This window comes from Rattus norvegicus, chromosome 10 (assembly GCF_036323735.1).
Source record: "Rattus norvegicus strain BN/NHsdMcwi chromosome 10, GRCr8, whole genome shotgun sequence".
NCBI classification, from domain to species: domain Eukaryota; kingdom Metazoa; phylum Chordata; class Mammalia; order Rodentia; family Muridae; genus Rattus; species Rattus norvegicus.
The window spans coordinates 70,824,404-70,845,482 of record NC_086028.1 but is presented as its reverse complement, the minus strand read 5'-3'; the positions used below and the strand labels follow the sequence as shown (position 1 = coordinate 70,845,482).

The 21,079-nt window shown below is 39.6% G+C and overlaps 2 protein-coding genes across 16 annotated transcripts in view; one reads left to right on the top strand and one right to left on the bottom strand.

The window, feature by feature from the left end:
• LOC134480843 (large ribosomal subunit protein eL21-like) overlaps window positions 1-21,079 on the top strand; it is a 1,068,210-nt gene that overhangs the window by 830,896 nt on the left and 216,235 nt on the right. The window lies entirely within an intron of this gene.
• The window catches only part of Bcas3 (BCAS3, microtubule associated cell migration factor), a 459,409-nt gene that overhangs the window by 325,010 nt on the left and 113,320 nt on the right, over window positions 1-21,079 (bottom strand). For all 15 annotated transcript variants that reach the window (XR_010055214.1, XR_010055215.1, XM_039086499.2 and 12 more), the window contains 4 exons: window positions 18,658-18,734; window positions 13,983-14,066; window positions 8,513-8,683; window positions 2,722-2,815 (listed from right to left, as the gene is read on the bottom strand). Coding sequence is in view for 13 of the 15 variants with exons in the window: in XM_039086499.2 (XP_038942427.1) it covers window positions 2,722-2,815; window positions 8,513-8,683; window positions 13,983-14,066; window positions 18,658-18,734 (426 nt within the window). In the remaining 2 variants the exon portion in view is untranslated. The remainder of the gene's footprint in view (window positions 1-2,721; window positions 2,816-8,512; window positions 8,684-13,982; window positions 14,067-18,657; window positions 18,735-21,079) is intronic.

Genomic DNA, 21,079 nt, shown 5'->3' with positions numbered 1-21,079 from the left:
GCTGATCCTATGGAAGACTCAGGGTCAGACCCCAGCATCCACATGGTAGCTCGCATCTAGCTGTCACTCTGGTGCTAAAGAATCAGATGCCTTCTTCTTGCCTGCATGGGCACTGTATGCACATGATACACATCCAGGCAAAATCATCCTAAAAATACATTTTTAAAAAATCTCTGCCTCCAAATTACAACATATCAAACTAGTTGAACAAGATTTCATTATAAAGTCACCACCTACATCAAGTTTTATACACATAGAGAACATTTTTAAATCCTATTAAAATTATGAAAACTAAAAAAACAAAGCTTCCATACAATGAGCAGATGATTTCACTGCCCAGCTTTTCTGCTTCCCAGAGGTCGCCTCCAGCAGGCTAACAGTGGGTTCTATACAAGCAACAGAGCTGTTACGTATAGCTAGACAACGTTTTAGTCAACACTGATTTCATTTTTAAAAATTATGAATCCCCACCACACAACACACACCTAACAAAGACTAGCTTTTATTTTTCATCCAGTATCCTGTTCCTCTACCATACAGTGTTTACCTTCCTTTGATGTTCAGAAAACTGGACCGCCAAATCTTAACAGGACAAGGTAAGAGGAGACTGGCTAAAAAGAGTGTTGAGATGAAGCCAGTATAATCAGAATTCAGTATTTTTGATAGACAGCTTTAAACAGCTTAGTAACACAAAAACCTTGCTTCGCACTTAAGAGACCCTGGTCACAGTCCCCAGCTCCAAAACCCTAAGAAGAAACAAATGCACACTGAACGTGCGCAGTGCTGTGTGTGCTTCCTCGTGAAATATTTCCAACGGTGCGAACAAGGCTCACAGATGGCTATCACACAATTATATGAAGCCAGAACAAGGAAGCTCTAGACACATGAACCATATCAAAGGGAGTAAATTTCAAAGCAGCCCAAGAGGGCTTTGGTCAAAATATCAATAGGAAAATGAGGAAAGAAAGAACTGGCTGTGTATACGATTCACTGAGAGCATTTGCCTAGTGTGTACCTGGCCCTGCTCAACCTCTAGGACCTCAAGAAGAAATGTAAGCAATCTACTGACTGATCACTTTTCCAAAGCAGAGGTGTAATGGATCGAATCCTGCAGTCCATAAGCAAGTCAACACACTGAGACGGCCGGCACTAGACGGATAAAGGTGGATGACAGAACCCTAGCTGGAAGCAAATTGCAAGCTCACAAAGAGAAGAAACACCTAGACAAGTGATCATCTCAAAACAAACTATCATACTTACAAACATTAATGCTCTACAAACACAGGGAAGTAATAACTATTTCCATTTTAACTTAACCTCACATGGCAGGTCATACAGAATGGTGTGATGCAGGTATCTTTCTACTGTGTAGTATTTTCTTTGTCACTGCAACTTCATAGACAAGAGAAAAGGTAGCTTCCTAGGTGAGAAGCACTCAGGGGTGATATGAAATACATGATAATCCAAAGGGAAGTGGGCATCAAGGCCAAACTTAAAAAGAGTCACACTGGTGAATCAAGGACAGTTGCATGAGAGAACAAACTTGCAAAGCATGTCTCCAATAGTAATTCAAACTTCCAGAGAATTTCAATAGATATTTGTCTGTGCTAATTAACTCAATCCTACTGATCAGCAACAACTATAATAAATATCTCTTTTCATCAAAAATGACTAACTAGGATATCATACGGGACTTTAATCAAAAGTGCTCAATATGACTCTCTTGTTTTCATCCTTCATTTGAAATTGGCGGGGAAAACTCAGATCTTTCCATCAATTCAAGTGATATCATTTCTGAAATATAAGAATGCTAAAACTCTCAGATACATCACCCAAATGAGCAGGACCTGAGGCCTGTACATTAGCAAAGACAGAAGCAGCTCTGAAACAAACAGCGGCATCATCTTCTGTTTAGAAACAATGTAGTTTGGACTTCTCTCAGGTTCCACCAGTGTGGGGATTATCCTGTGCAGAGCGCAAACCAAGAAACTGGCACGTGTTTTGTTCGTGCTAACAGTTAAGAACTGGCTTGTACTGGCTGGGTGAGACCTGTTCCTAACAATGGATAACTACAAGACTACTGTTCCAGCTCAGAGATCAAGATTTTCTTAATTATGAAGAAATTTAGAGGAAAAGCAGATAATAGGGCATTCCACGTTTTTATTAATCTCAGTCATCATCGCATGCTTTGGGAGCAACAAGAAGGCAAAACACCGAGGGAAACAAAGAGAGACTAAAAGTAAGTTAGTACAATGTCATGTGAAAAAATAACTCTTGTTAAAGTAACACCTGTCTCTGATATATTAAGATTGGAGTTGGCGATATTAGATTTTGAGGCACAGCTCAAAAATTAATGCACTGCTTGGCAAGTATAGCATTCAAACATCATTTCACAGATGGGTGAATGAGGTGGAATGAATTGTAGCCTTAGTCATTCACAGACCACTTACTGACCCTAAGATTATTTATCATACACATGCACCATGTGTTTCTCCCTGTGGCTTTGTGCACATACATGCAGTGCCCATGGATGCCAGAAGAGGGTATCAGATACCCTGGGACAAGACATACAGCCAGTCGTTGAGTCTACATGTGGGTGCTAGCATCTGCAAGCACAGCCAGGGCTTTAACTGCTGGGCCCTCTCTCCAATGCCCAGCCCCATTACATAATTGTAATGTCCAAACATGAAATGAGATAAATGGTTTTTACAAAGAACTTACCACTTGTATTAAAAGCCATACAGCACACTGGCTTCTCGTGGGCAGGGAAGTGGGCCACAATGCCATCACTGTCTGAATCCTCACTCACAAGCACCTGCAGAAAAAGAAAGAATGGTTAACCTCAGTCACTAAAATAGCATAGAGGCCAAGGCACACGCTCCACAATCCCTTAAAGAAAATGCCCACACATCCCTGAAAGGCTGTTCTCATCCATGTATGCCCCTCCCAGATGGTTTATGAACTCCAAAACAGACGCTTGACATGACTATAGATACACTTTGTTGGGGGGAAAATCGCTTTTCCCCTATTACTAAAAAGAGATCAGACACAACAAATAAACCAAACAATGATAGAGTAGTGATGAACTGCAATTCACTCGTGTTTAATATCTTTACATCTTTACTGTATGGCTGTGTGTCCACTCAAGTGGAAGTCAGAGGGTAACCGGCCAGAGTCAGTTCCTTCCTATCAAGTGCTCTCGGGATCAGACTGCGGGCAGCAGAGCCATCTTAGACTGTGAAGTCTGCTGTTCTACCATGCTACAGAAACACAGGAAGAGGAGGCAGCAAGACTCCCGGCCAGCCTGGGGACAAAACAGGAATGCAGCCTGGAGAGTGCTGGTATGTCCTTTCAGTATTTATCATAAGTCACCCCTGCCTTGAAAGATACAGAGTAAATTCTTTGCCAATAGACACAAAAAGGACTGCATGGTTGCAGGGCTTAAGCATATGACAGGTTTACTTGGGTTCAATTCACATGCCATAGAGGTCACTGACTTCAACTTCACAGTTCAGTGATTTTTAAATGATACTAAACTATCATAATAAGATGTTACATAAAATGTCTTCAATTGTTATCATAAAATTTCATGTCATATTGCTCTGGACAACGCTCTAACTCAGCTTTTGAATATACTCATTCTGTTATCTCTACAGACTCCTCTTCTATGACTTTTATTTTTTTTCTGACTTTTTGTTCAGTTTATAATTTCCTGCTTCATTCTTTAAGGCTGGCCCTTCTCCCCTTTGTGTTACTTCCTTCAGGAGGAAGCATCTCCCTCGCCGACAAGCTGGAGTCTGCTCGCTTTGTTCTACCCACTGCCAGAAATTCCAGGACAGTTTATCTTCATCAAGTTCAAAATAGTTCCTAATTTTAGTAAATGTCTTTGATCTGCCTAAGAATTATTTACAAATCCACTGTTTATTAACAATTACTTAGAGATTTCTGAAGTTTATTTATTTTTACTGTGCAAAGAAAACATGTATTGGGCTATCAAGAAGGCTCAGTAGGTAAAAATCCTTGTCCCACATACCTGACTACTTGAGGTGCATCCCTGGAACCCATGACAGAAGTCTTCTGACCCACAAGCATACATGCACTTGTGCGTACAGGTGCAATAAGACAGACAGAAGGTAGACAGATATTTTCCACAGATAGCATGAATATAAATATTCAAATATTATTGTTTTCACGATGTTTGTACTTTGATAAAATGTTGGCTTTCAATCTAGTCTTAATCTTTGAATTTAATCCTACTTAGAATAGTAACAAAGAGATAACTGATCATTAAACTTAAAATGCTACATATTTTGTTGTAGCATTTTAACACATCTATTGTGTTTTTTAAAAAATAGTTTTAGCTAGGGGTTCTACTACAAACCTATAATCCTAGATTCCAAGTACTAAAGAAATGAAGAAGATGGAGAGATGGCTCAATGGTTAAGAGCACTGATTGCTCTTCCAGAGGTCCTGAGTTCAATTCCCAGAAACCTCATAGTGGCTCACAACCCTTCTCTGTAATGAGATCTGATGCCCTGTTTTCGCATGCAGGTGTACATGCAGATAAAGCACTCATACATAAACTAAAATAAATCTTAAAAAGAAGAAGAAATGAAGCAATGGGAGGCGGGTATGTGTGCGTATGGATCTTGCTCTCTGCTTCATAGAAAATTACTGTTGTTCTTTCTGTGTTTAGAGACAAAAGTCTGGCTGTGTAACTCACAGAGTCAATCTGCTTTAAGCTAAGAATCACCTTGAAATTCTGATCCTCTTGCCTCCATCTTGTGACTAAAGGACTATGTACTATAACTGGTGGTTATTTCTTCAAATACTGTTTCTGTCCTCTTTCATACTCTTCCAGATTTCAAATGCAAGTGCCAATATGCATAGCATCACCTCGAAGGCTTCCAGGCTTACACTTAGAACATGTCTCTATACCTGAATGTGTGAGAAGATGATCTGCTCCTCAGAATGCCAGTACTGACAACATCTACATGCTGTACCTGCCAGAGATGAAATCGGTACAGAACTTGGGGGACGGTGGGAGCTGGTGCCATTGGTCCAACTCTAGAGTCTCTCAAGCAGAAGCAATGGTAGGCAAGTCAATCAAGACATGGGAGACAGATGCAGGCAGCCTCGGAGTTCATGCACAGCCTGGTCTACATAGAAAGTTCAGGGCCGGCCAAGGCTACAAATTCAGACACTGTCTCAAAAAATTAAATAAATAAATACCAAGTAGCCTCCAAATATGAATGAAGAGGATGGGATGTAATTGGGGTTGAAGGATGGGAGTGAATTATTTTAGAATTAATGAACACAAATATAGGATATATTTGCAATCTTTTTAGTTTCTCAGCATCTAGTATGATGTTTTAACTTGCAAATTTCTTAAAATGAGTTGTGGAAATTCCATTTATGTATTTTTTTCTGTGAAATATTTGTCATCTGTCCACTTTCTATATTAAATGTTATTATAAATCCCCATCGGTGTATACATTTAAACCTTAGGCCCTAAGCATGTCCTTGGGAGGCAGTTGATATTGTGTACTCAACCAGGTATCAATACTAAAAACAGAAGCTTCCAGCAAATACAACATTAGTGTTGACATATAGCAAACTCCAGCTAGGATATAAGAAAGAGGACTGTTCTACTTACAGAATGCACAGAGGTAAATCACACACACTTGAAAGGGTTCTCTGCCTCATTTCATTCCAGTGCCTAAAGCCTCCAACCACTAAAGCCATCATTAGTCCAGGATAATTGTCCTACAATAGGAGCTAACTACTTATATAAGTAGGATGATGCCATAATTTACATCAAAAACTACATTAAACAATAGAGCACAAATTAACTAATACAAGGTGTATGAGGATTCCTGGTCAGGGGCAAAACTCAGCTCAGCATTAGACGGCCATTCTGAGGGATTTAATTTCACTTATTGGTTTTGCCACATTGCTAACTTCGATTACATAAATGTGTAAAAGGCAAATCATACCACTTAACTTCTCTAGTCAAGAAATGCTTTTAAATAAACCATGAAAGTAACAAAGATGAAAATGGACACAAAGTCAATTAAATCCATTCCTCCTTAATGCAGTTCCCATGCGATGATCCCATTGCCATAAAATCAAATTAATCAATACAGCAACAGAAAGATAGTGAATCAGATTTTATTTGCTGCCAGAGTGAACGTGAAACTATATTAAAGTCTCAGTGGATTTAAATCACAGAAGACAATGTATGGCCGCGAGATGTACATGGGAGGAAAGAGCATGGCAGAGACGGTTACAGAGCAACAGAACTTGCTACAACTGGCGCTGCGCTCCCTCTCGCGCTCTGCAGTGTGGTGGGAAGCAATCTGCTTCCCCTGACTATGTCAGACAAAGCTGCCTTGCTGAAAAAAGGGTCCGTGTAAATGAAAGGAAAAGGCGGCATTGCACTGCAGGACTCTGAGTGACTTGAAAAATATTCTTCTGTGAAACTGGATACTATTTATTACCTGTCTTAGAAATTAGACAGATAGATGGTAGGTAGGTAGGTAGGTAGGTAGGTAGGTAGGTGGGTGGGTGGGTGGGTGGGTGGGTGGGTGGGTGGATGGATGGATGGATAGATAGATAGATAGATAGATAGATAGATAGATAGATAGATAGATAGATAGATACCATAGTGAAACTATGGTGTTCCCTGAACTACAGTGAAAAAAAAATAAAAAAAAATTCTTGTAATACTTCTCAATAAGTATCTTTGGTTCAAGAACTACCCATTTGTTCACTATAGATAAATAATTCCCATATCCCTTGACTATTTCACAAAGTAGCCCCTGAAATCCAAGGCTATGACAGACAGACAGGAAACAGATGTACCAATTCACATAAGTTTATGTTTTTTATATCTCTATGAATATTTTCTCTAATAGTCAATAAAAAAGCACATACTTTTAAAAATCAATAAAAACAATGTATCTGGTTAATTTCTATATTAAAAAGGAAAAGCCAGCAAATTACTATTATTTAAATTTTAAACAAAACACAATCAATCAACACAGAATTTCAAAGAAATTTTTGTTTTAATTGCACTGAAGTCGACTCTTTCTCTTTTTCTTTTTTTATTCACCCTTTTTTTTAATCTTTATTAAATTGGGTATTTCTTATTTACATTTCAAATAGTATTCCCTTTCCCGGTTTCCAGGCCAACATCCCCTTAGCCCCTCCCTCTCCCCTCCTATATGGGTGTTCCCCTTCCAATCCTCCCCCCCATTACTGCCCTCCCCCCAACAATCACGTTCATTAGGGGTTCAGTCTTGGCAGGGCCAAGGGCTTCCCCTTCCACTGGTGCCCCTATTAGACTATTCATTGCTGCCTATGCAGTTGGAGCCCACGGTCAGCCCATGTATAGTCTTTGGGTAGTGGCTTAGTCCCTGGAAGTCTACTCTTTCTTTAAGTATCTTTTGATCCCTCTACAGCACACAAGTAGCTGCCAAAAGTAATTTTTCATCAAGATGCAAACCCATATCCAGTGGAAGCAGACTTCTCAACAACACATGCAATATTAAAGTCAATACTTTAGAAACTCACGATTTTTCTAGGCGTTTTTCTGAATGTGATATAAATGCGTGCGACACATTAACAGTGTTTAATAAACCTACTACTTTTGTTCTAGAAATATCTTACATTATACTTGTCATAATGATACCTTAAGCAATAAGATTTTAAAATTATGTCATTACTGATACATTTATCTACAATATGAAAGAAACTGAAGGGGACAGGTGGGCGACATTTCACCAAAAACACCTTATGATCAACAATACAAAGACAAATCATCTTCTGCGTTTCCGTAAGCCACACTTCTAAATGATTCTAAGTAGACTTATTGTCTGAAGACACAGGACTTTATACCAGGAAACTGTCTCATACATTTTCTGTCTTGAGATGTCAAATTTCTATGTTTGCTTTTTACTGTTTAAAAGTGAAAGTGTTAGCTGGGCATGGTGGCTCTTGCTGTAAGCCCAGCACACAGAGCACTGAGGCAGGAGGCCTGTCACTGACAGCCTGAGAGGCAGTGAGACCTTGTCTTTCAAAAGCTAAAAGAATGGAAATGTTATAAAATTTCAACACTAAACTAAGGCACATATAACTACTGTTACTTATTTTCTTATTTCCATAACACACGTAAGTTTCTCGACAGTTTTCCTATCATTTCACATCCTTAGGAGAAATGTATTAATCTTGGGGTATAGATTATACCATGACATTATACAAAACCAGTGTAAACACACTACGACAAACAGCTGTGAAAGTGTTTATAAAAGAGATTTCTTCCCTTTAGGTTTTAAACATTCATGACTGAAATAACCAAGTGAAAATGACCCTTGCATTCATAAAATGTTGAAAAAAATCTAACAATGAATAGTTTCTAAAACTGCTAATCACTTTGGGCAAAGCACATTTTGACTGACTCTGACATGGGCTCAATGCAGATAATGCAATGCTGCTCACCCAGAGCACTTACCTGGCCCTCTCCAACTGTCTCAGTGTCTATGACTGTGATGATGCCCGGCACCAAGGGGCTCCGTCTTGAGTTGCAGTGTATGGCTATGTCATCATCTGTCACTCCTGAGGGCAGTGTGCCTGTCAGTTGAGTCACCACTTTCCCAACCATCGTCAGGCCACTTTTCAGTGTCTATAACAAAAGATCAAATATATGACTTTCAACCAAATGTGAAGCCTAAACAGGAGTAGGTACTAGAACTGATTTCCAGGCCTCAATCCCTTTTCCTCTTTATGATATTTTATACAGCAATAAACACCACAGATGTCCACTCAGCCATTCAACGTGATCTTGAAACTTACTTAGAAAAATCAACATGAGTTCAAGGATATGTCGTCAAAAAAAAGCATCAACATCACTGTGCTGGTAATAATAACATAATTAAGTGACAATAATTATAAGCACATAGCTATTTTATTTAATAGGGGTATAATTATATATTTACTAAAATATTTCTTTTACTTCAACCTCTTAATGCGCATGTTTTAGAACACATGATTTAGAACAGATCTGGCCATGTGACAATGTTTTTCAAAGACTGTAATTCAATATCTAAGTAGGAAAAGATTATAACTCTAAAATATACCTGTGCTATTATAAAAGACTACACACAGAGAGTGATAGTAGTAACTTCTTTGTCCCTCTGGGATATTAATGGCTAGTAAATGATGTCCAATAGCACACACAGCTGACATAGTTTCTTTTCTGGCTGGGAGAGAACGCAATCCAGTGTGGTGTTTCTGGTACACGATTCCATTGAAAGCAAGTAACTACAGCGAATGCATGTATTTTTTTAATTCATAAATCTTGACTAATTATCCTGATACATATTAATAAAACTTAGGGTCGGTATGCCACTCAGTGTTAAGAGTTTGACTGCCTTACAAGAGGCTCTAGGTTCAATCTATACTAGAAAAGAAAAACAGAAAGAAAACCATCAATGAAAATATTCTTAAAGTAACAGTTGTATATTTCTTCTGAAAAGAGAAAATTATACAAATAACAAACTTTTGAAGGAGATAACTTTCATTAGAGCCAGAACAGGTAGTAGAGCCACAATATTACAGTTCTTTTAACTGTGCTGCTGATGAAATGCCTTTATTTAAACACTTGAAATGACCTCTAAAATAATTATGGGGAAAATGACCTTACCAAGGACTATTCTCTCTCTCTCTCTCTCTCTCTCTCTCTCTCTCTCTCTCTCTCTCTCTCTCTCTGTGTGTGTGTGTGTGTGTGTGTTTCTTAGTGTTCACTTTACTATAAAGATAAACCCATTATTTTCATAGATACTTGAAGTCCCAATAAGGAAACAAAACTTTCTAACATTTTTTTCATTTCAGAGAACACTCAAAATCAATTTTTGTACTTTTAGATTTTTCCCTCTGCTTTCCACCCACTCCATCTGTATATAGTTAAAAAAGTTAACTTTCCATGCTTGGGCTAAGGAAGTAGTCAAAATGAAATTCTCTAATTTCAATTATAAAATCTTGATTTGTATTTACCAGTTCTCTCCTCGCAGTTGTATATTCATTTGTTTTCTCCCCACTGTGGTCAATTGATTTAATAAAAGTTCCCAGTGTTTCTTCTTGTTATCTGATAACTTAACAACAACAGTCTTAAGAGAGCAACACCATTAGCACTAATGGACACGGGACAACTGATAGGGCAGAGGAAGGTTCAAAACAGCAGGGAGCCCTGTGGCCAGCAGACCTGCCTGCAATGGAACTGAACATATAATATGTCTACGCTTCATTACAATCACACGGTCAGCCGCCTTACTGCTACAATACTGTTCTGTGAGAGCATTTTTCCAAAAAAAATCAGGGATTGAAGAAACTTTAAAAAAATTAAATATATTAAATATATTCCAGATTGTGCAAAAACTTCATCCAATTTATAACCTCTATCCACAGATGGTTTCTCTATTCCCCGGTGTTCCTTGCTCAAACCATTTCTGTAGCAAGTCTGTGAGCATCTTGCCCAATAGAGTGGGAAGACAGACAAACAACCAGTGTCCGTGGGCTATAGAACCCTATGTTACCCACAGGAACATGTGCTAACAATGTAGCTAATAGGATATATATGTCACAAAAGACATCTAAAATCTGACTTGTGTCATTTCTAAAGCAAAGTATTCCATGATGCAGAAACCACTCCCCTTCCCTGCTTTCCGGATCCCTAATGTGAATGCCTTCATCACACATTTGATGACTATAAAGGTCAGGGGGTGCATTTTGTTTTAAAGATGATTTTATCAAGTCATTGTTCTTTCCAAAGGCACATGCATTCCTCATGCCCGCACGGCTGAGGCGTGTTACTTTCCTCGTGTTTTCCTGCTGACTTTTCCTCTACCTTCTGCCCTACTGCCCTGCACTTCGTGGCACTTTTTACATGCTCCAGTTCTGGTGCTATTCATTGGCATAAAAGCCTGAGCCGATCCGCTCAGGGGCAAACACAGAGGATAGACAACCAGACACGTTCACACTGAAAGGCCTGGCTTGATAAAGGCTTGGCTCCGTCTGCCTGGGAACAAACAGCTCCATTAGCACTGATGGCGTGAGTGCAGCAGCTGAGGTATCTCAGAGGTTAACAGGCTTCCTGCTCCACTCTCACTCACATCAATACACTGTGGCGCCGGTTCCCTTGGTCCTTCAGAGGCTTACTCACCAACACTAACAGACTTGTGTAAGCCATTTCTTGTGAATTATTGAAACAAACATTTGGCTGCTAATTGAGGAACACTAATGTGTTTTATAATCACTGCAGTTTGAGATTTTAGCACAAAACAAAACAGTTGCAATTGATTTGTGGGTTTGTGCCCCCCTTGGCTTTGGTTTTGAGCTTGAATTCAGCAGACAGAACTTTTCCTGTATGTTATACTATGTAATTTTGGAGACCGTGTGCCACTCTCCAGCCAAGGATGAGCTAGAACCAAACCAAAGAAATCCAGGCCCCTTGGTGGGGACCCAGGCCTAGGGATAACCTTTTCTTCTAGAAAGATTCTAAAGATACTTAGGTACACACTTGCCACAGTTTTGGAATTAGGAAGTCATGTATTGTACTTAGCCTTGCCAGTGACTTCCCCCGATTAACTGGATTGAAACCTGAAAGGATCAACAGTTCAGGCGGCGTTGGCACCTGTCTGTGATCCCAGCAGTTTGGAGACTGATGATACCGCTGAGTTCAGCGAAAGGTTGAAGGATGTCAGGATACCTGTGTGACTGTGATCCTAACGTGATTAGGGTTCTGTCTCTTGAGGGAGGAGGGGAGTTACAACAGTTAAAACAGTTTCTTTTTGTATGCAATAGTGCTTTTAAACAAATCTTAGGATAACTTCTGAAAAATATGGAAGTAAACACCACAAATTTACTAAATAAGGTTTCAAAACTGACAGAAACAGAACTCAAACCAGGACTAACAAGCCTTACTTGCTAAGAGTTCGACCATGTTTTTGTTAAGTGTGTCAAAGCTCACTTTTGAGCTTAGAACGACTCTCAAGGTCACACTGTACAGTCCATGGGGAATGTGATGTATCTCCTAGACATTAGTTGTGCTTTCTAATATTTTTACATTTCAGGTGCCAGAACTATTTTGGGTTTGTCAATTTTTTATCATGCAATCATTTAAAAAATTAGACATAGTCTTACTGCTATTATTCTTATTAATACTATTTATTCTTTCTTATCTACCTTTGTATCGGTATTTCTGCGAAAGTTAGACACAGACAGACATAGACAGATGTGGTATCAGCATGCTGCACAGAAGTCTCGAGCACATGAGCTCAAATGAACCTTCCACACAGTCTACCGAGCAGCTGAGACAACAGGTGTACAACCACCATACCTTCCTCATAATTATTTTTCCTTAAATTCCAGAACACTGAAATAATCTTTGGAAGTTAAGTCTCTCAGTGTGTATAGAGGTGTGCAGAGTCCATGGCTAGGCTGACCCATGGAGACCAGATCAGAGGCTGACTCAGGCATCTTCCTCTACAGTCGTTACCTTCCTTTATGGCCGAGATGGAATCTCTCACTTGAATCAAGAGCTTGCCCTGGACAGAATGGCTAGACTAACCTGAACTCGAAGTGATCCTTCTGCTTCAGCCTCCCAAGTGTAAGGATTATGACAGTAAGATACCCAGACTTGTCAAACCTAATTTCTTAGAGCCTAAATGAGGAAGCCCTGAATACACACCTCATACCCCAGTATCGAGATGTGGGGATGTACAGGGCTCAAATTTGTAATACTGAATTCCTTACATCGGGCCGCATTTCCATATACCCACAACAAAACTTTTTCCTAATGAATGCAGGTACCTTCCTGGACCAAAAAAATAAAAAATAAAAATAAGAAATAAATCCTCTAACAACAAAGTAAAAATTGCAGCCCCAGTAGGTCACTGAAAGTGATGTATGGCCAGATCTACCAGTACGAGACAGCCGAGTTTGAGAATCCAACATTCAAACCAGTATCTCTTTGTTAAATGCAGGGGGGAACGCTCAAGAGTTTGCCTAATTACTGCCTTTAACATAAGAAAGGAGAAATGCAAACATACAGTGCGGTAAGTGTAAAGGCATTCCCTTACTCTGCTTTTGCCTGGAAAGTGTGTAACGGTTCTCATCAAGTCCAGGAACATATTCTAATGCACATCATGCAAGCATCTGTGACAATCTTGAAGTATTTTTGTATTTACCATGAAACAGTGTGACCTTTGATTCCTTCTGTGGCCGACTTAGACTGCTGTCCTCTGAGCAGTTGTGCTTTCGATTACATGCTGTCACTCAGATTCACTCAGTCATCCCTATTATTAGAATTGCTCTGTTGTAGACTTCACAATTCAAAAGGATGGTGGTTGTACGAATACCTTATAATCAGCTCAAAGTTTAACAGGCACCATCAAAATTAACCCTCACTCACATACAGAGAAGTCACTTGGCAAACATCAAGAGGCCAGCCTCTAGATATGAAAGAATCTTTGAATGTGTCAGGGGACCAACTCAAGTTTTCATGAGGAATTTTTGAAGTCAAGAAGACTCAGAAACATTCAAAGATGCACAGGGATATCCATGAGCCTGTCAGTGTAGGTAGGACAATGCAAATCACAGAAGAATCCAAGTCGCCAGTTAAACCATGTACAGTCTGTTGCAATATGGGATTAATTAGTTACCAGACTTGAATCCAGTTACAATACATCCAAGGTTTTTAATGGAGTAAGTACAAATCATACAATCTTCAAAATAAAAGAACTATTAACCTCAAAAAATTAACTTCCAAATCACAGAGTCTCACAAGTGGCAAAACATTCTGACTTCTTACATTTATTTGACACTTGGGAATGAAAATGGAATGGACAATCTCGTCATGAGTCAGCAGTCAAACATGGGAACTGTTCCACAGAATCACAACTTCTAGAAACTTGTGAGGTACTCACTTTAGCAGCACTAATGACAGTGGCAGTGTAAGACTGAATGTTGTCTCCACAGGCTCCGCCACGGGACTGGTGACAGCGAATCAGCTGGGATGAGGAGGGAGAACACAGGAGTCATTTTCTATTAAGCCGTTTAACTCTACATGCTATTAGACAGCAGCTCTTTACCATGCACAGTGACGACGCTGGGCGGGAATGTTTGCAAGAGTGTACTGCAGACAAACAGCTAAAAGCCCTGCTGAGACACATTTTCCCCTTTTATATAATCTTCTGGTGCCACTAAGGCAGTTCCATGCTCAACTATGGTTTTAATTACGTGATGAACAGGCTTTAAGAATTCATAAACTCTGAAATGGTAGGATTCAGGGTCTGGCAGCCTTTCCATAAATAAATTTAAAAAACATAATCAAAGGACTTACACATAACTTCCTAACATTAAATATTTGACATACTAGCAAATTGGATGTTTTCTCCTCTTAGTTCCTTACAAAAATTATAAAAGGAAACCCAAAACAACAGCAAATATTTTAGGATATTTGCACATCCAATCTGTCTGTGGGAAAGTGGACAGACTGTGCATAAACCAACCATACACATGCACAAACCGTCCACGTCTGAGAGCCCACTATATTTGCACTGGGAACAGACTAAACTTCCGATTGTCAACGGGAATCATAATTTTGATTCTCATATGCTCAGCAGAAACTTGGGATCTAACTCCTCACTGGCAACAGCACACTTGTATTTACCAAAAATGACGATAATCAAGATTCAGGTGAACACTTTTAAAGTAGACAGTCAATGGCAGGGCATTAGGACAACACGGTATTGTGTGGTATTGTGACAGGCATTTTTACGGCCTGTGAAATTAATACAAGAAAAAATAACAGTCTTATATGACCTTATATGATACAGATTAACATACAATCCTTTTATTCCCTACACATATTTTTAATTCCTCACAGGCATATGAATATAACAGACCAAACACCTGGCACATGAAGGTAAGCTGCGACTGAGCCATGATTGACATGATTGATTGACAGCAGATTTCAAGGTGTCTGATGAGCAAATAGTGACTATTTTAGTTAATAGAAAGAATGGCTTCCTCATTCAACCACACATGCATATTCAGAGCAGTATGAAAATTATTCCTCTGCTGCCTCCTGCTGCTTAAAAAGAGAAAGGCAGGATTTTGCAAAAGCTGAAAGCTGCTTCCTGCTAAAAGTTATCAAAATACTCTTGGACAGCACATCCTTGTCCACTAAACCGTCTCACCACCAGAACAAAAGCAAAGTAAATACTTATATAAAAAATTACATAAAAAATAAAAATAAATGTTTTTACATTAAAATTAAACTAAAAGTTATTTAAAGACAAATGGGAAAATAGCCAATATAGTCAGAAACACAGTATACAAAAAATTACATTCACATCATTTTTTAAACCAAATTAACATACAAGTGGACTAGAAAATAATCTTAAGCAACATGATCAAATAATCTATTTTGTTTGTAAAGGGAAAATATAAATAGCTACATGTACATATTATATACATTAGTACATAAAACATGAATATATAAGGAAATATACACATTTACAAATTAAGCCAAAGTCCAATCAAAATGGAGGAAGACCAAAAGAAAAAGATGACCAAAAAATAAATAAGACTAGCTAGTGACGTAGCTCAGCAGGTGAGGGCATTTGCTGCCACAACCAGAAATGTCCAGAGTTCAATGTCCAGAAACCACATGGTAAAGGGAAAGCGATGACTCCTAAGTTGTTCTCTGCTCTATACATGCTTGTGCACATGTATACATGCAAATATACACACATACATACACTCACAATAACAACTTGTATCCTATGAAGACAGCTGAACCAAATACCTGCAGTTTCAGGACATAGTTTTGCCTGAAATGCCTCTGGTTTGCTGCTGAGGTGGACAGGGGAGCGATTCTGTACTACCTTTGAAATACAGGAAGTGAACAACAGATGCTGACATCAAAGTCTACCACGCAAAGGAAGGAACATATGACTATGAAATGGGAACAGAAGAGAACTTGGAACAAGTATCAACACACTTTATTTTTTATATCATGAGAATGTGCATTATAGATGAACACCTTCCCATTTTCTATATGTAAGTAGCACGCATGTACATACTCGATGCTTCCATTGAGGTTCCATACAGACACACACCACAATACAAAGACCCACAGAACAGAGCTGACTTTCTAATGACATTGGTCACTGAAAGAACCAGAAGGAGGCCGGAGAGATGGCACATATTGCTGATGCAAAAGACCTGAATCAGTTCCCAACAGCCACATCAAGTAACTTACAGCCTCCTGTAATCCCAGCTCTGGGAAGATACGACAGCTCTTGCTTCCTTGGGCACTTGCAGTCATGTGCACACACCCACACACACAACACACAAACAAATAAAACATTTAATAAATACAAGGAGAAATATCTGGCAAGATGGTTCTGTGAGTAAGAGCATTTGTAACTATGCACACCTGAATTAGGATCCTCGGGGAACCATAAAAGCCCAGCAGGGTCACACAGGCCTCTGTGAAACAGACTGTGAGGTGACAGTCTGGAAGCATGCTGGCCACCAGCCTACCTCTAGGTTCAGTGAAAAAACTTGTCTCAAAAAATGAGACCAAAAACCAGAAGATGACACCTAACTAACATCGACCACTCATGCATACAATCAAACACCCTGAGTGAAAATGTTCTTTAAAATTTAATTCAACTTTGCAATGTCAAAGTAGGCCTCATGGACCGAAAACCCCAAACTGAAAATACTGCTAGTCCATGTAAGTGCTGGTCTCTGCAGCTCTTTCTGCTCATCATGCACTTCTTCGCCGTATGTGACAGCAAACATTCAAGTGTGTGTCTGCAAAGGCCATGCAACTAGCAAGGGAGCTGCTTCACCACAAAACCAGTATGCAACTAACTGTGGCTGCAACTGCACATGTGCAGCTCCCACGGGTGGGAACACCCCGGCGAGTGCCAAGGAACTGCTGCACTTTCTTCATGGCTGTCTCCAGCACTCAAGGGAAACGCATGACAAATATAAACACAGGAGACACCACTACGTCACCTGATTTAACTGTGCGGCACTTGCATTATTTGAAAAGAACCATTTGAAAAGAGCTATTTTTATGGGAAAATGAAAAGACCAGAAGAGAGGGCGTATAAGTAGAGCACTCAATAACATGCAAAATATCTTAATTTTTACAGACAGGCTTTTGGAAAAGGAATTAAGGACTTCATCTAGAAAAATGATTTTTGTTAGCCCATTCTTGATTCTGCGCATTCCAGAGGAGAGTTGATTTACGAGTTCTGTGGCTTTACCAAGTACTTACTTTATACACCACATCCTGATTTTGTCAAGAACTATTTTGTACTATTTCATAATATTCGCAAGACACAATAACCACGTAACCAAGGAAAATGAAATAAGAATGCTAATCCTCAAAGCCAACAGGACTTTTTACACTTTATTCTACATTTACACGCAGAGTCCTAAATGGCATAAGAAGAATTTATACCTTACTATATAATTCAAAATTTATGATTTGCATTGGACTGTATATAAATAAAAGCTTTAAGATATAAAAATACATATAGCAACCTTCACATGGTATGGCAAACCAAGTTAGTAGCATATATATTAGGTCTTGTGTATGCTTTAATTTGTACAACAAATGCAGAATCTAGTTGCTGACCATATAAGGCCAGGATAATTGTACTATGCCCCATGATTCCAATCCAGCCAAGACAAAAGGCTTCAAGACTATTCCTGGAAACTGCTGTCTTTTAGTAAGAATTACTGTGATGATCAATCTCAATGCTTTAATTAATATTGACTAATCTCTAGGAAAACATTCTATGCAGAAGCCAGGCTAGAACAACAATGCCTTTATTTAAGGACAGCTATCACGTGGTCACACATGCATGAGGGTCAGAACCTCAAGTCCAGCCTGAGCTTAAAAGACCCTGTCCCAAAAACAAAGGAAGAAAATAGCATTTTTCTGTTTTAGGAAAACACCTAATTATGTAATGGAGTGCTTTAGGGCTCACCATAAAAGGCTGGCCTGGGCACCCCAGGTGTGATGGTTTGAATATGTTTGCCCATGGAGTGGCATTATTTAAAGGTGTGGCATTATTTGTGACAGTATTATTTCTCCTTGTTGGAGAAAGTGTGTCACTGTGGGGGTGGCCTTTGAGAGAATCCTCAAAAGCCAGTCTCCTCCTAGCAGCCTTCAAATAAAGATGTAGACCTCTCAGCTCTCTGCACCATGCCAGCCTGTATGCTGCCATGCTCACACCTTGATGATAATGGACTGATCTCTGAACCTGTAAGCCAGCCCCAAATAAATGTTGTCCTTGTAAGAGCTGTCTTGTTCATGTGTCTGTTAACAGCAGTAAAAGGCACCAAGTGAGCCCTGAGCTTCAAGTGACCCTCCTGACTGTAATTCCCAAGTGCCAGATTTGTGTCACCAGACCAAGCTATGAATCCTGAACAGTCAGAGTAGCAGTTATAAAAGTAAAAGCAAACAAAATAAAACGTTCACTACTGATATTCACCAGTAGTATCAATATTCAGCATCAATACAGAGTCTAGAAAAGTCAACAACTGAGCCATACCTGGGCCAAGCCTTACCTTATTTTCTGCATAAGCAAGCCAACGGCTCCCAAGAGCAATAGGATTCATGTTTGGCCCAGGACAAGGATAACAACCTGCAAGTTCCAAAAAACAGTATTAAGAAGTGAAATAAAACCTTTTCCATGAATCCACCACTTCTTGGGGAAAATTTAAAAAATTAAAAACCTCTTAAAATTCAAATAATGATATTCACTGATTTGTTTGCTTTGAGACAGGGTCTCTCTATGTACGTACGCCTGGCTGTCCTGGAGCTCACTCTGCGGACCAGTTTGGCTTGAACTCAGACAGATCTGCCTGCTTCTGCCTCCGGAGTGCTGGGATCACATGCACGCAGGACCATGCCCACCCCAGTACACCTTATTTTAATACTTAAATGCCTTGTGCTTTGCCCACTTCTCTAGTTACCCTCCTACCACTAAGGCAGGAAGACCTGGAAATCACTCTTCACTAACTAAGCTTCTACACTGTAATTCCTGAAAAACGAGACGAAGCTACAAGGAAATGACTCAAAGTTCCTAAGTATAAAGTTCATAAATTTAAAAGGAATTTTTGGAGAGGATAGAACGCCTAAAATAGGTGCAGGAAGTTAAGGGCAAGTTAAGGTTATAATTATAACCACATACAAATGTATCAGAAAGAAAATGCTACTGTAATGGTGGAAAAGAAAGGGTGAAGAACCATGGGCAGTGACCAATGAGGAGCGTTGAAGGACGCCTGTGGCAGGATGCTGGAAAAGCGGATGGTGTCGCAGTCTGGTAGCATTTGTTTTCTTCCAGTGTCAGCTGCTGGAACCAACAAGTGTCCTAGGATGTGTCTTCTAATAATTACTTCTATATTCTTAATTAGGGGCTCTCGGGGATTTGTCCTCTTCTCCTCACTGTTGACGCTCTCCTACCTATAAGGGTGTCTGGGAATCATATTGGTGCTTTCACTGCTGAAGGCATGTTGTGCTGGCACATGTAAAACATGAGCACTCTGAAGACTGTACAAAGACAATACACACAAACACAAATTCTCTACAATGTAATATGGAGTACTTATAGATTTGAAATTGGCATTATTTCTATTATAATGAGACACCTAAATGCTAGAGGTAATTATTCTTCAGGATTAGCTTTAAAAGCCATAAAGGGAGGTTTAGGAAGGAAAATCAGGACACACAGGCCATGCTAAGACTAAAGACAGAGCTGAGCCTGGGGAAGACTGCTGTCAGAAAGAAAGAAAGAAAGAAAGAAAGAAAGAAAGAAAGAAAGAAAGAAAGAAAGAAAGAAAGAAAGAAAGAAAGAAAGAAAGAAAGGAAGGAAGGAAGGAAGGAAGGAAGGAAGAGAGAAAGAAAGAGAAAGAGAGAGAAAGAGAGAGAAAGAGAAAGAGAGAGAGAGAAAGAGAGAGAGAGAGAGAGAGAGAGAGAGAGAGAGAGAGAGAGAGAGAGAGAGGGAGGGAGGGAAGGAAAGGAAGGAAAGGAAGGAAAGGAAGGAAAATCTAAACAGTCTGACTCTAAATCAACTCCCCTAACCAATCGCACTGATATCAGATGCTATTACCAATCTTCCTTGCTTGGTCCTAAGGAAGACTCTTACTTACTGGCTCCCGGGTGTCAGAGTAGTGGAGGAAAAGCAAACTGTTTTTACAGTTAGTTTCAGCCACAGAGCATTATCCCGACGTATAAGAATAACTGCTCTAACGATTAACTGTGGCCTCCAGCTGAACTCTACAAACAGGCGATGGAGATAGAAAAACTCTAGGATATTACAAAGAATTCAAAGATGTTTGTGGTGTGATCTTAACAAGTATACAGAGGCAAATGGGCATTAGCAGATCTAGGGCTTTCAAATTAAAAACAAAATAGATAGAAACCAAGAGCCCCACATCAACTCCTCTCCCGCAGCAGAAAACTGTAGCAGCCACATGGTTAATGGGGCACTGAGGAAGGGGGGCTGCTATGAGCCCAGCCTAATTTCTTGTTTGAGTAAAGAACCTTAAAGGCATAAGAAAGGCGCAATTTTACCAGAAATCGGGCCAGAAAACTGTTCCAAACAGAGGTATAACTTGAACATAGTTAGGAAAACAAGACTTGTCTCAGGCCTAGGCCTGAGAAGACCAAAAAGGCCTCAAACTCTAAGGATCTGCCTGCCTCTTCCTCCAAGACAGAGGCTAAAGGCAACACTACTCCATTATGCCCATCTCAGTCCACTAATCTATAACAAAGGTATCTAAGCAAATCAATGGTCAAAGATGCTACCTGTATGCAAAGGACCCTGGACACCACACACAAAAGTACTTCAGAGCTAGAAGACTGGCTTGGCAGGTAAGAGCATTTGTAGTTCTTGCAAGGGATCCAGGCTCAATTCCACATATCCACATGGTATTCCTCAACCTTCCGTAACCCTAGTTACAGGGGATCTGAAACTTTCTTCTGACC